The sequence below is a fragment of the Lepidochelys kempii genome, chromosome 22 (assembly GCF_965140285.1).
Source record: "Lepidochelys kempii isolate rLepKem1 chromosome 22, rLepKem1.hap1, whole genome shotgun sequence".
NCBI lineage: Eukaryota > Metazoa > Chordata > Testudines > Cheloniidae > Lepidochelys > Lepidochelys kempii.
The window spans coordinates 15,955,491-15,968,133 of NC_136401.1; the positions used below are offsets into that span (position 1 = coordinate 15,955,491).

Genomic DNA, 12,643 nt, shown 5'->3' on the forward strand with positions numbered 1-12,643 from the left:
TTTCACTCTGCCCTGGCAGCAAGAAAGAATAACCATGTAAAAGTTGGTCATTTGTTCACTTCTATTAATTAAAATACATTAAACTTAAACAGCTGAACTAGGGAGTTTTAAGAAAACATTGTTATTCTGTTCTTGACTCCTGCACCTCTGTTCTTATGAAACTGGGATCTCGTAACAATATGCGATCTTGCATTGGATACTTAATCCAGTGGCATACAACTTTGATGATCTGGAGAACTGTGACTGACTGGAGTTATGAAAAACCACACCCAAGACATGTTGCTGGTTGTTTTCAAGGAGCTTTGGCACTCTTGTCACTTAGTATCACAAATTCATGAAATATCATAATCGAAATGTTGCAATGAAATATCAGAGCAGCACACCTTGATTATGTGGAGTCTGTAGATTCAGTGCGACACAGAAAGAGCAACAAGTTAATAATTAAGTGGCAGCCTTCAGTCATCTCTCCTGCCTTTATAGAATTCATTCCAATCCTTGCTGTTTCTATTTCCTTAGTAGGAGTCTATGCTTGTAAAGGTGTCTTGAGACCTCTTGTGGGAGACCTCACTTTGCAGTCTCCATCTTTCCAGCCAAGGACCAGGTTGTACTGTAGATCAATAATTACATTTTATCACCAAGGGAACACCTTGCATCCCTCAACAACCGACCTTAATCCCACTCTAAGCCAGCAGGGGCAAGAAGTGAAAATTAGTCTGAGCTGGGGGAATGAAGAGGTGTCACCTTAACTGTGATTTCCGTATTTAATTTGGGGACTTAAGTTCTAAAAGGACAAAATTAAGAAAAAATCCCTTCTCATATCCATTACAGAGACGGGGGGGGGGGGGGGGACAACAAAAAAACCTATTGGGCTCTTGGCCTTAGGCCATATCATCTCAAGAAATTCATATTTTACTTACACAGGTTTGAGCTCGACCCATATTAGAAATGGAGAGTTCCAAGGAAAGCCTAGACACTAGCCATTCCGTAGGTGGCACTTTTCCCTCTGATTCATTACCGGACCAATACCACAATGCTAGGAAGGGCTGTGATTCTGGAGGTGCGGTCTCCTGGACGACAGGAAGAGTCAAGGTCCTAGCTTTTCATGGTGACGGACATTTCATGGTACTTTTAAGGGTGTTTGACCTCTGACTGTTTGAACAATTACTTTCTGACTGAAGAGGTTATTCTTAATTTCCCCTCCTACACATTATTATACATGTGAAAGACTGCATGAACAGAACAGCTCTATTTCACCACCCAGGAACAGTCAGCAGTGAGTCTGATCCATTAGAGAAACTCTAAAGTGCTTTGGGATCTTTAAGTGTTAGTTATTACTTGAGCTGGTTGGGAATTTTCTGTCTGATTTTCTGATGGAAAATGAAGGGGGTGGAGGGGTCAGCAGCAAATCAATATTTTTCCAAATTTTGAATATTTCACTTTTTAAACTGACCCCAGAAGTTTCATTTTGAATCGGTTCTACATAACATTAAACTGTATTTGCCTATCAGCACATTGCTTTACAGGAGTTGTAACAGTCCTTCAGGAAGCCCAGTCCACAGGCGAGAATGGGAGTCTGAACTACATCTTCCATAATGCATTGCAGATTTCCCTCAGACTGAGTGGTGGTCATGGGAGTGACATGTCGCTGGGTGCATTATGGAACTTGACCCATAAGGGAAAACGACTCCCATGTTGCAATGTACCACCGTGGAAAAATGCAATTTTATATTGAACAGATTTAAAACGAAGTGTTCCAGGTCAGTTCAACAAACCGAAACCAGCCATTTTGATCAAGAATTATTAAATGTTTTGTTTCAATCAAAAAATGGCAACAAATTCTGCATTTCCTTTCCACGCAAAATTTTGAAATGTCAACCTTTTGTCCCAATTTGCAATGACAACAAATGTTGGAATGTCCCACAGGATGGAAGTTTCAAATTTTACTCAACTCTAGTTATTACTTCAATGTATGGGTTCTTCACACAAATACTCCGAGATCAGAATTGTTCAGAGATTCTTCTATTCATCGGAAACAGAAGTCATTCTTCCAACTCACATGGAAAGGTTAGTGCAATATATAATGTCTTGATAAGACTTGGTATCAATGGCATTAAAGAGCATTCACAATTTGCGCCTGGATATCCTTACTATATACAGGCCTGGAACTTTTAATCATTACAAATAGGAGCATCTGCTTCCCTGGAAACAGCACATTCAACCCCTGTGGCTGAGTGCCTCATTACACTCCAAGCCATTTCTGGCCATTTTAAGTGCAATGACGAGGGGTTCCCAAGTGTCCTTTCAAGGCCTCACTGGCTGGAAAAACAGTAGCTGTGTCAAAGCCACAAGGGCTTTATGGCTCCCTACATTGGCATCCCATAGAATCGAATCAAGCTTCAAGGTCTCAGACCTTAACTTCAAAAGCGCTCCATGGCTTGGCCCCAGGATATCTGAAAAATCTCAAGCAAAGACCGTGGTCGACAATTTCGCTCCCCGGCACGATGGAACTGTCGACGATAAGAGTAAAGCTGGTCTGTGCAGGAGACAGAACTTTCTCCAGGGATGGTCTAGGACCGTGGAATGAACCTGTCCAGGGACCATCACAAATCTCATTAATTTACACTCCTGGTGCAAGGTGCATTTCTTTGACCTTGCCTTCTCTAATGAAAACAAAGCAACACGTACGGTTGTATAAATAAGTTTTAAAAAGACACCACCAAAACAAGACACTCCACTGCACACCCTTCTCCCTTGGGGGAGAGGATAAAAGAACAAACAAGACGTGACAGATGTGTAGTCACGTGGCTTAATGCACTACTGGAAAGTGCTCAGATAGCACAGTGACAAGCATTGCATAAAAACCCTATACCAAAAAAAACAAAAAAACAACCCAGAACAGAAAAGATGGGAGGGACTAACGTGAACAAAACAGGAAGAGTGAAGAAAGAAGAATCCTCCAGGGCTCCATCAGGGACATAAGGATAGAAACTCTATTTTCAAAAGAAAATGAAATGAAACAACCTTCACATCCTAAGAGTGGGAATGAGGAAATTAATACTCAGTGGGTCTAGTCCGCCTTATGGAGCAATGACCTGCAAGAATGCCCACATCATTAAATGTACAAGAAAAGATATTTTGTGGAAGAAAAAAATTAAAAAGGATGTAAAGAGAATTCTCAAGATCACTAAAACTATTTGCCACAAATTAACTGAAAAATTAACTAAGCTAGCTGGCATTGAGCCCAAGATCCTGATTGGTAATTTTCGATCTAAAAGCAGTTTATACGGACTAAAATTACACTCCATGAAAGAGACATAAGAGATATGCCAAAAGATTCAGCTGCATTATAATGGCACTAAACAGTACTGAGATACAGTTCTCAGACCACACTGGGAAACTTTTACTCTCATGTTCACAACTTCACTGAATACACAGACAGGAGAAGGGTAGCTAGATTGATGAAACAGAAAGTTAAACATTTTAAGTTTGCTTGATCACAATCAATTTCTAGTCATTAGACTGGTGTTGCCTGCCTAATCCCCAACCCACTGAAAAGAGTTGCTCAAGGACCCTTGGCTTATTGCTACTTCAAATAAAAATGTCAAGAGTTACAAAGAACACACATATATTAAAGACACACCTCATTTTCCTGTTGCCACTCAAGATATTTCTATTACTAAGTGCCCAATGGCAAGCCAGAGACAGTATTAATATCCAGTTACTAGCAAAAATATATATATTAGTGCAGTATTTCTGCTTGTAGGCTCTTAAAAAGTTTGGTCCCATCAGAGCAAACAGCAGGCTTCTCCACACGTATCACAGGGCTGGGGAAGGTAGAGAGAGAAGTGAGAAGGTAGGGTGAGGTCTAACACAGCAAAAGGCCACTGGAAAGGAAGGAGAACTGGAAACTGTTCTCCTGGCTAGCTCCTGGCCACAGACAGAGCATCTGCAGGAAATTTTGGCGGAAGTGAAGGCTTAAGTCAGGAAGTCATCTTTCTCTATGAAGACGTGAAAAGCCAGGACATTGCACAGAGTGAGCAAATAGTATAAACACAGATACATTCCACTAGGCATACCAAACATTTCCTGTAATTAACAGGGAACACAGTCTGACTATGTGACAGTTAAGCAGCTTTAGAAAAAAGTTAGTTGAGGTTCAAGGTATTTGGATATGGCCAGCATGGCTGCCGGGTCACTAACTAGCCAGCGTTCACTATGGAGAAGCCCTGGCTAGCTAGGAATTGGTAAAGGGTTCCACAGTATTAGTTTGTCAGCAGGAACATTGTAAAATGCTTATGTTTGGTCTTCAGGCAAGTCGTTTCCTTGTTCCTTCCTTCTGGAGATGACAGATATACAGCAGGGCAGGCCTGACCCAACATCAGCTTCCAGCTGCACTGAAACAGCCCATACTCTCTCAAGACCAGATTCAGATCCCTAAGCAGGACCGCCCCGGGGGGAGGGGCGTGCAAGTGTGGCAATTTTCCACAGGGGCCCCCACGAGAGTTTTCAGCAGCACTTCAGCAGCGGGTCCTTTAGTGCTGCCAACACACCCAGAGTGAAGGATCCGCCACCGTTTCTTCTGCTTCGGCAGCAATTTGGCGGCGAGGGGTCCTTCCGCTCCATGTCTTCGGCGAAGTGCCGCCAAGACCCAGAGCAGAAGGACCCCCACTGCCGAAGACTCCAGGCCCCCTCAATCCTCTGGGGGGCCCTGTCTCTAAGGAAGGTGGTGCGGCAACCTGGGAAATAAGTTTGTCTCAGCTTATGAACGTTCTGTTTTGTGAAATGTTTATGATTTGAACTTTTTCAGTGTGTATGAGAGCCCCCATTTTGGTAGCAGAAACAGACTGTCTGAGCAGCTGAAATAGGGCCATCAACACTGCACAGTTCTATCCGGACGGGACACTAGGATTGCTACTGGCAGAGCCACTGACGTAGCAACCTCTGCCTGAAAGGAAATAGTGAAAGGGTCAGAACATGGAAAATCCTCAGTGGAAGAACTGAAAAGGTGTCTCCAACTGCTTTTAAAGGGACTGGCTTCTTGGCTTAGTGTGTGTATCAACTTCCAAAAACAAGAGACAGGGAGGTTGGTGGCAGGCAGGGCATGCCTTTCCTCATGGGGGTGGGAGGGACGGATTGTATTCTGGCATTTGTTTTGCATAGATCTGTAACTCTCCTGCCAAGACTGAAGTAAGAGTCCATTGAAAGATTCCTGTGCAAAGCCTGTGTTCCTTACTTTGCGTACCATATGTCCCCAAAGAATTAAACTACAAATCAGAGCGGCCACAGGAGGGGGAACTCCGGGGAAGCATGCACAAGCAACTCTGAGGTTTGGAAAGTCTCTGTACTGCTCTTGGGACTAGGGCAATTGCACTGCAGAGAGCCAAGTCCCAAGGAAGGGTTTCAGGTAGGGAGTCTGCACCCTGACGTATTCCCTAGAGGCTCAGAGCTAGAGACAGTGCCTGGGCTCTGCCCAGGCAGCTCCAGCTCACTTGGAAGCATGCAGGATCCAAAGGTTGGTCCACTTATTACAGTCGGGTGACTGTCAGTACAGAGCCTCAGCTATGTCAAAAGAAAAGGAGTACTTGTGGCACCTTAGAGACTAACCAATTTATTTGAGCATAAGCTTTCGTGAGCTGCAGCTCACTTCATCGGATGCATACTGTGGAAAATACAGAAGATGTTTTTATACACACAGACCATGACTATGCCCACATATCTATTCAGGGGACACCATCACAGGGCCAAATAACATCAGCCACGCTATCAGAGGCTCTTTCACCTGCACATCTACCAATGTGATATATGCCAGCAATGCCCCTCTGCCATGTACATTGGGCAAACTGGACAGTCTCTACGTAAAAGAATAAATGGACACAAATCAGATGCCAAGAATTATAACATTCATAAACCAGTTGGAGAACACTTCAATCTCTCTGGTCACTCGATTTCTGATCTCAAAGTGACTATCCTTCAACAAAAAAAACTTCGAAAACAGACTCCAACGAGAGACTGCTAAATTGGAATTAATTTGCAAATTGGATACAATTAACTTAGGCTTGAATAGAGACTGGGAATGGTTGATTCATTATAAAAAGTAACCTATTTCCCCTTGTTTATTCCTTCCCCGCCCCCCAGCACTGTTCCACAGACGTTCTTGTTAAACCCTGGATTTGTGCTGGAAATGGCCCACCTTGATTATCATACACATTGTAAGGAGAATGATCACTTTAGATAAGCTATTACCAGCAGGAGAGTGGGGTGGGGGGAGAGAAAATCTTTTGTAGTGATAAACACCCATTTTTTCATGGTCTGTGTGTATAAAAACCATCTTCTGTATTTTCCACAGTATGCATCCGATGAAGTGAGCTGTAGCTCACGAAAGCTCATGCTCAAATCAATTGGTTAGTCGCTAAGGTGCCACAAATACTCCTTTTCTTTTTGTGAATACAAACTAACATGGCTGTTACTCTGAAACCTGTCACCTAGGTCAGTGACAGACTGATCATCTACCATCCCTATTGGTCTCAGACTCATACCAGCTGGAGGCCCAGCTTACCTTTTGACTACGGATCTCTTTAGGAGTGATAATGACACAGCACGCCACAAGTGTACTGTGCAGGGGGAGGAGAGGACAGCCAAAAGAGAAGCACTCCTGAGGGAGGCTAAAAGGGGAAGATGAGCAACCATGGGCTATGTGGTAAATGGTCTTCCTTGAAAGATGTTCTGTTATGGCACATCTTGGGTGAAATGGGAACTAGAAGATGTGAGCTTTTCCTGGCAGAATCATGTGCTGATTTATATGGGCCTGAAGACTCTGAGAACACAAGGGTGCAGCAAGATGGGAGTTCAAGGGATGCTACCTTACCAGAATGAAGTAAATAGAGTGAACGTTCTCACCAAAATAAAATTAATGTGATCATTTTGAATATCTATCTATATAGTTAAATCTTCTGCAAGGGTTTCATGAGGAACTGTTTCTCCATTTTACGAAACTGAAAAAACTGAAACTGCAAATCATTTAAAAAAAAAAAAACCCACTGTCCCAGACAGCTCAACCACCATGGTTAAAACAAGATGTAGACAGTTCTGCATCAGCACCAGACTGGACTGACTTAAGTGTGTTAATAAACTGCCTTGACTACTTGGTGGTAGAGAGATTCTCCAAGCGCAGCAGGCCCAGCAAGTTGTCCCAACTGGTAACAGAAGACAGGAGAATATAGAAGACAGTCTACACTTCTTACACATGGGTTAGTATCCAGCAGTTACATGCTTGCACATTTAAACTGCATTAAAAACCCAGCTTCCCTCTCCTACTGCAAAGCAAGCCATGCAGAGCAAGTAAAAGGCAAAGGCCTTGGGCGCACAGGCAGACAGCATAGAGCAGACAGGAAAGATGCAAGGCTACAGCGGCTGCTTCAGCTTACCATACGTCTCGGATCTACTCTCCTCCGAGCTAGACTTTGTCTTCTTGGAGGAGCTATCTGCACAAGAGCAGGAGAAAAGGAGAAAGAAAGAGAGATATAGAAAATATGGAGACCAAACATGAGAAAAAAAACACTTCAAGGAAAAAACAGAATGATTTCTATGATCAGGTTAAATCGTGAAAAACACAAATAGGGTACGAACAACACATAGGTGATAACACTTGGAATAAGTTAGTGTGAACACACGTAACCACATACTGAGAGGGTCTATCACAGAAGACAAAGTGCAGTAAACGAAGTTCTCTCCTATGCCAACAAGTGAATTAGAGAAGTTACTCTAGATAGAAGTGTTGGGGTCATACAGAAGCCATGGCATTCATCTCTACCATAAAACAGCTTGCATATATGGAAGTGCACAATGCTTGGAATCCACCTTTAGAAAGGCAAGAGTATTATGGAGGCTAGAATAAAAAGTCTATCTACAAGACTAGACCACAGATACCTTAAATGCTAGGGCAGACCAACAGCCCTTAAAAGCAAGAGAATGGGTACTGGGATTAAAAGGTCCCAGGATCATCTGCTTTGCTTTCCAGGCAGCCAAATTCTAAACCTGAAGTTCAAAATCCTGTGACCGTCTCCGATGCAACTCAAATAAAAATATGTTACTTTTACCTAACCCTAAAGAGAATGGAGATACTCATTAAATTCCCCCTGCCTCCGGAAAAGTGCGTTTTAGAAGCCCACTTTAAATGTATTTGTTCTGCACACTAGAAAGGAACCACGCAGCTAGTGGCAGAAATGTTACAACACAGTTTGCAAACAGTAGCTTGATCCACTCTGTGCAACAACACACCCTTCATATCCCAGTCTACAAACTTCAGATTCTACTCTGACCTGTTCCACAGTCCCCAGAGAACAGCAGGACCAGAGTGCACAAACATGAGAAACACACACTGCATGGGGCCAGCAGGCTTACACGCAAGAGCCTGTCAGACAGTTTTAAGAACACACAACAGTCACTGGGTTAGTGGGTTAGGGAGAGAGGAAAGAATCTTTGCATGCAGTCCAGTGCCCAAGACAGCGTTAGACTCTAAAACTAACAAAGATGGTCCAAGTTTCACAGAAGGGCATAGGAAGAGGATGAAAGAGAAAAAAAAATGGATACCACCTCCATCAAAATTAAGTTTTAATTTAAAAATTCAAGTGCAGCTTCATCCTTAAGGCTGCAGAGAGGGTTCAAAACCCACTGGAACTGGAGGTCAGTTGCTGCTGTGACCACACGACCTTTTACATGTCCACATTTCCTCCACCAAGTAAGACCAGCCACAAGCTAAAATATTTGCTTCCTGAGCATTTGGGCTATTTATTTTATTTCTTAAAAACAACAAACAATTTAGGTCATTGACTGGGGCTACTGGTCTAGATTTGTTTTTGCACAGATGAAAGCCACCTCGTGCAAGGTCATGCCAGAATCAGTTGCTCACCTTTACTGCAAAGTCTGGGTATAATATTGAAGAAGAAGAAGAAGAAAAAAACAAACAAAACAAAAACAACCTTTGCAAGCATCAAATAGAGAACAATGGCTCCTGAATATTATGCTGATTAGAGCTCATTTACTCCAACCCCCAATAACTTTTAAATCCTGCATTCTCATCGGGGAAGTTTTGAGGCCTTTACCTGTCGGATCGAAGTCGTGTGTGCTACTGCAGCGTTCAACCTTCTGTTTCTTGTCAGCTGGAGTCTCTCTGCTCAGAATGCTGCCGTGCCTACGTCAAACAAAAGCAACTGATTTGGGATCACTTCACCGCAGGAGCATCAGTTACAGCTAAAACTTCACAAAGAAACTGCAAGTAGCCTCAGTAACAAAACCAACAACCAAAAAAAAAAAAAAAGATACTGAAAAGACATTAAGCAACATTTAAGTTAACAAAGATAGACACCAAATTCTGAAGGGGAGAAGAAAGTTTTTTCTCCCCCAGATAAACCGTGCATTTAACCTTTTACCTTTCCAAGTGTCAAAAGCAATTAAGCTTATTGATTGTGTAATAATTTGCCAAATTTCACTTTAGAAATGAAGCCAATTTATACTTTACAAAGGGCCAAAAGAGCATCCCCAAAATCACCAGTTCCCCCCAACCCTGCCTTAAAACTTCATTTCAAAATGGAGACAAAGATTTAAAACAAAAAGCCTTCATACAATAAGAGTTTGTATATCAGGCACAAACCTAGAGTCACTTTCTAGGACCATCTCAAATCCCAGATAAGTTGAGTTAGTGTGCATAGCAAAAATGCTAAAGAAACTGCAAATGGTAATACTAAACCATGCGCTATAAATGTCACCAGCTATATTTTGAACACTCAGTCCCACTGATTCCAAGACCAGAAGGGACCATTGTGACCATCTAGTCTGACCTTCTGTATAACACAGATCAATTTGCGCACTTCATTTACTTAAGTGAGCTACGGACACTGCTTCCAAATATGCTTTAAGTAATTTTATTGTGCAAAAACGCCATCTTGAAGCTTGCAGTATAGGTAGGCAACCAAAACCCCATTGTCTTACCTTGTAGGTTTTTTGAGAGGAAACCTGGAAAAAAAAAAAAGTGTCATGAAATACATGTTGCTTCTTAATATCATAGTTAACGTTAATAAAGACATTCTGCATGTCTGATGTTTTTTGTTAGAAGATCCCCAAGTCCTTTACCTTCCTAAAAGGACAGCATCACTCCCTCTTTGAGCTATCACTATCTTCATTTTACAGTTGGGTAAACTGAACTAAAGAAAGTTTAACATTCACCCAAGGTTTCACAGCTAGCCAATGGAAGATTTGGGGTTAGAACCCTTGAATCCAATACCCCAGGCCCATGTTCTTATCAGTAAACACCAGGAGCATCCTCTCTCAAAGGAGAAGGATGGAAATCAGCAATTTAGACAATTAGGCAAAGCAATTAGGAGACCTAGAAATTCTCTTCCTAGCACTGCCACATGATTCCCACATGTGACCTTTAGCATGTAACTTAACTTCTGTGTGCCTCAGCTTCCTTATCTGCAAAATGGTAATAATACTTCCTGAACTCTCAGCAGTTTTAGGAGGCCAAATTCAATATTGTTTGTCAAGCGCTCTTAGATTTGTATCTGGAAAGCAGTACAGAAGTGAAAAGTAGTATAGTAAAACTGACTGAGATCATTTAAGGTCACATCTTGGCCTAAATTATTGTTACTAGTAACGCTTAAGATTACCACAAATGAAAGATTAGAGGGAAATATTTTCCTCTCTCTTCCCCCCCAGTTTGTTTGCTTTGTGCATTTGACAGCACTTAACATAGAGTTGGCTTTTCCTGTTTTGTATGGGTCTTTCACACAGCAACAGAAGAAAGGAAAAGACAACTAAATTAAAGAAGGCAAATGTAATACAATAAAAATTGGAAGGCAACACTTAACTGATTTCCTTTTATCTAACAGATTTTAACTGGACCAAGTTCCTTTAATAAAATCTGCTAAGTCTCCTGTGGAAAGGTTGTGTTAAAAAAAGGAAAGGCATTTTATTAAAGCGGGCCAGTCCTGATACTACCATTTCCACCCTCAGATTCAATAAGCAAATTGAACCCTGAGCCCATCAAACTGACTGACTGGGCCACATTCAGAATCAGCCTCCTCTCCTAAATGGTTTTCTGGACTAGCAAGGAGTCTCCTCACACAAGATGACAATTTACAAGCTGCTTCATGCTTAAAGTTTTCTTTTTCCCAAGGAAAAAGTGGTTGACCACCTGCTTTCTGCCCAGTACCAACTGCATCTCCAGTGGCCTGAACAGAAGTGAAGCCTTTATACACCTGTGACATGAGCACAATTACTTTAAAATGGTAATTAAATTCAACCTGAGTTTATCATTCACCTAATCCCTCTCTTCAGGTAAAAGGAACCCACATAAAAGGTGTACACACACAAAATGCCCACCACCTGTGCCAATCCTCTACTCAAGCACACTGCTATAAACAAATCCATCCCTTCCCACAAAAGGGTGACAAGAGAGGAAACAAACTGAGATTACAACTCTCTAAAGGAGCATGTTTTCCATTAAAAAGACATGCATACACCAAGCCAAAACACACTGGCTGTAAATATAGCAACAAATCCAAACAAAAGGCTGTGAAGATCCAAACATGGAGAATGCATTATAGGCTTCTCCTTCCCCCAAAAGTTTAGGAGGAGATCTCTTGCTTAAAAATTTAAGAACTGTGTCCTATCTGAAAGACACAAATCAGAAATGCTTACCCAGCCCCACCTCTCCCCATTCTGCTCCACCTGGACAGTTCACCCTCCCACTCTCAGTCTGTACATCATCCCTGGCTGGCTGGCACAGAACTAGTTGAATATGATAAAGGAGACAGCCTTGAACCCAGTGCAGAGGAAAGGACAAGGTGTTTCAGGCAGCTAAATCTAACCTAGTCCTACAGATTCAGTGATAAACTGAGATGCAATAACAAAGGGTCTGACTCAAGAGTAAAATGAGCTGACAGTGGATCTAGGGAGAACAGGAGGGGCAAATCATTAACTTGCCAAAGCCAGATGCAATAATTTCCTCTTACAAAAAACTTACACAGTGTCACAGGGTGTGTCACAAATATTTGAGTGGCATCTGATAGCTGAGGCACCCAAATTTACATTGTTATAACGTGTTTTGCAAAACCTAACATTAAATAGAAACATTTCAATGAAAATAGTTTTGCCCTACAGCGTTTCTAACTCAAAACGTTGCCGCATCATACTAATGCAGCCAGAAAGCAAAACAGATCACAAACCAAAATAAAATGGTTTTAGTTTTTGCACTTCTCTATCCTCCACCTAACAGCAGAAATGAGGAAAGTAAATTGAGTTTTAGTGATGTAAAGTGTTATGCTACAATTTGTTTTCAAAAAGAATACATGCTTATGGACTTCAGGGTTTTCCTATAATTAAGGCCCTGATTCAGCAAAGTTCTTCAGTACAAGCTTAACTTCCATGGGACTGTTCACGTACTTGAAGTCAATGGAACAGCTGATGTGCTTAATAGTTAGGCATGTGTTTAAGCACCTTGCTGAATCAGGCAGGGTCCAAGCCTCAGAGCATTCCTAGATGACAAGTGATTATTATCCAATGTTCACAATGGGCCTGCTCATCCTGGCAGAATTGCTACCCGAGAAGAAAGCAGATTGGTTTCTTTTCCATGGGCTTCAGCACT

The 12,643-nt window shown here is 42.0% G+C and overlaps 1 protein-coding gene across 3 annotated transcripts in view; it reads right to left on the reverse strand.

Moving 5' to 3' along the window:
- ARHGEF12 (Rho guanine nucleotide exchange factor 12) overlaps nucleotides 1-12,643 on the reverse strand; it is a 104,116-nt gene that overhangs the window by 53,122 nt on the left and 38,351 nt on the right. For 2 of the 3 annotated variants that reach the window (XM_073320749.2, XM_073320752.2), the window contains exons 2-4: nucleotides 9,988-10,011; nucleotides 9,102-9,190; nucleotides 7,425-7,481 (exon numbers count right to left, since the gene is read on the reverse strand). In XM_073320749.2, the coding sequence (XP_073176850.1) occupies nucleotides 7,425-7,481; nucleotides 9,102-9,190; nucleotides 9,988-10,011 (170 nt within the window). Of the gene's footprint in view, nucleotides 1-7,424; nucleotides 7,482-9,101; nucleotides 9,191-9,987; nucleotides 10,012-12,643 lie in introns of those variants that run through there. The other variant, XM_073320750.2, reaches the window with a different exon arrangement.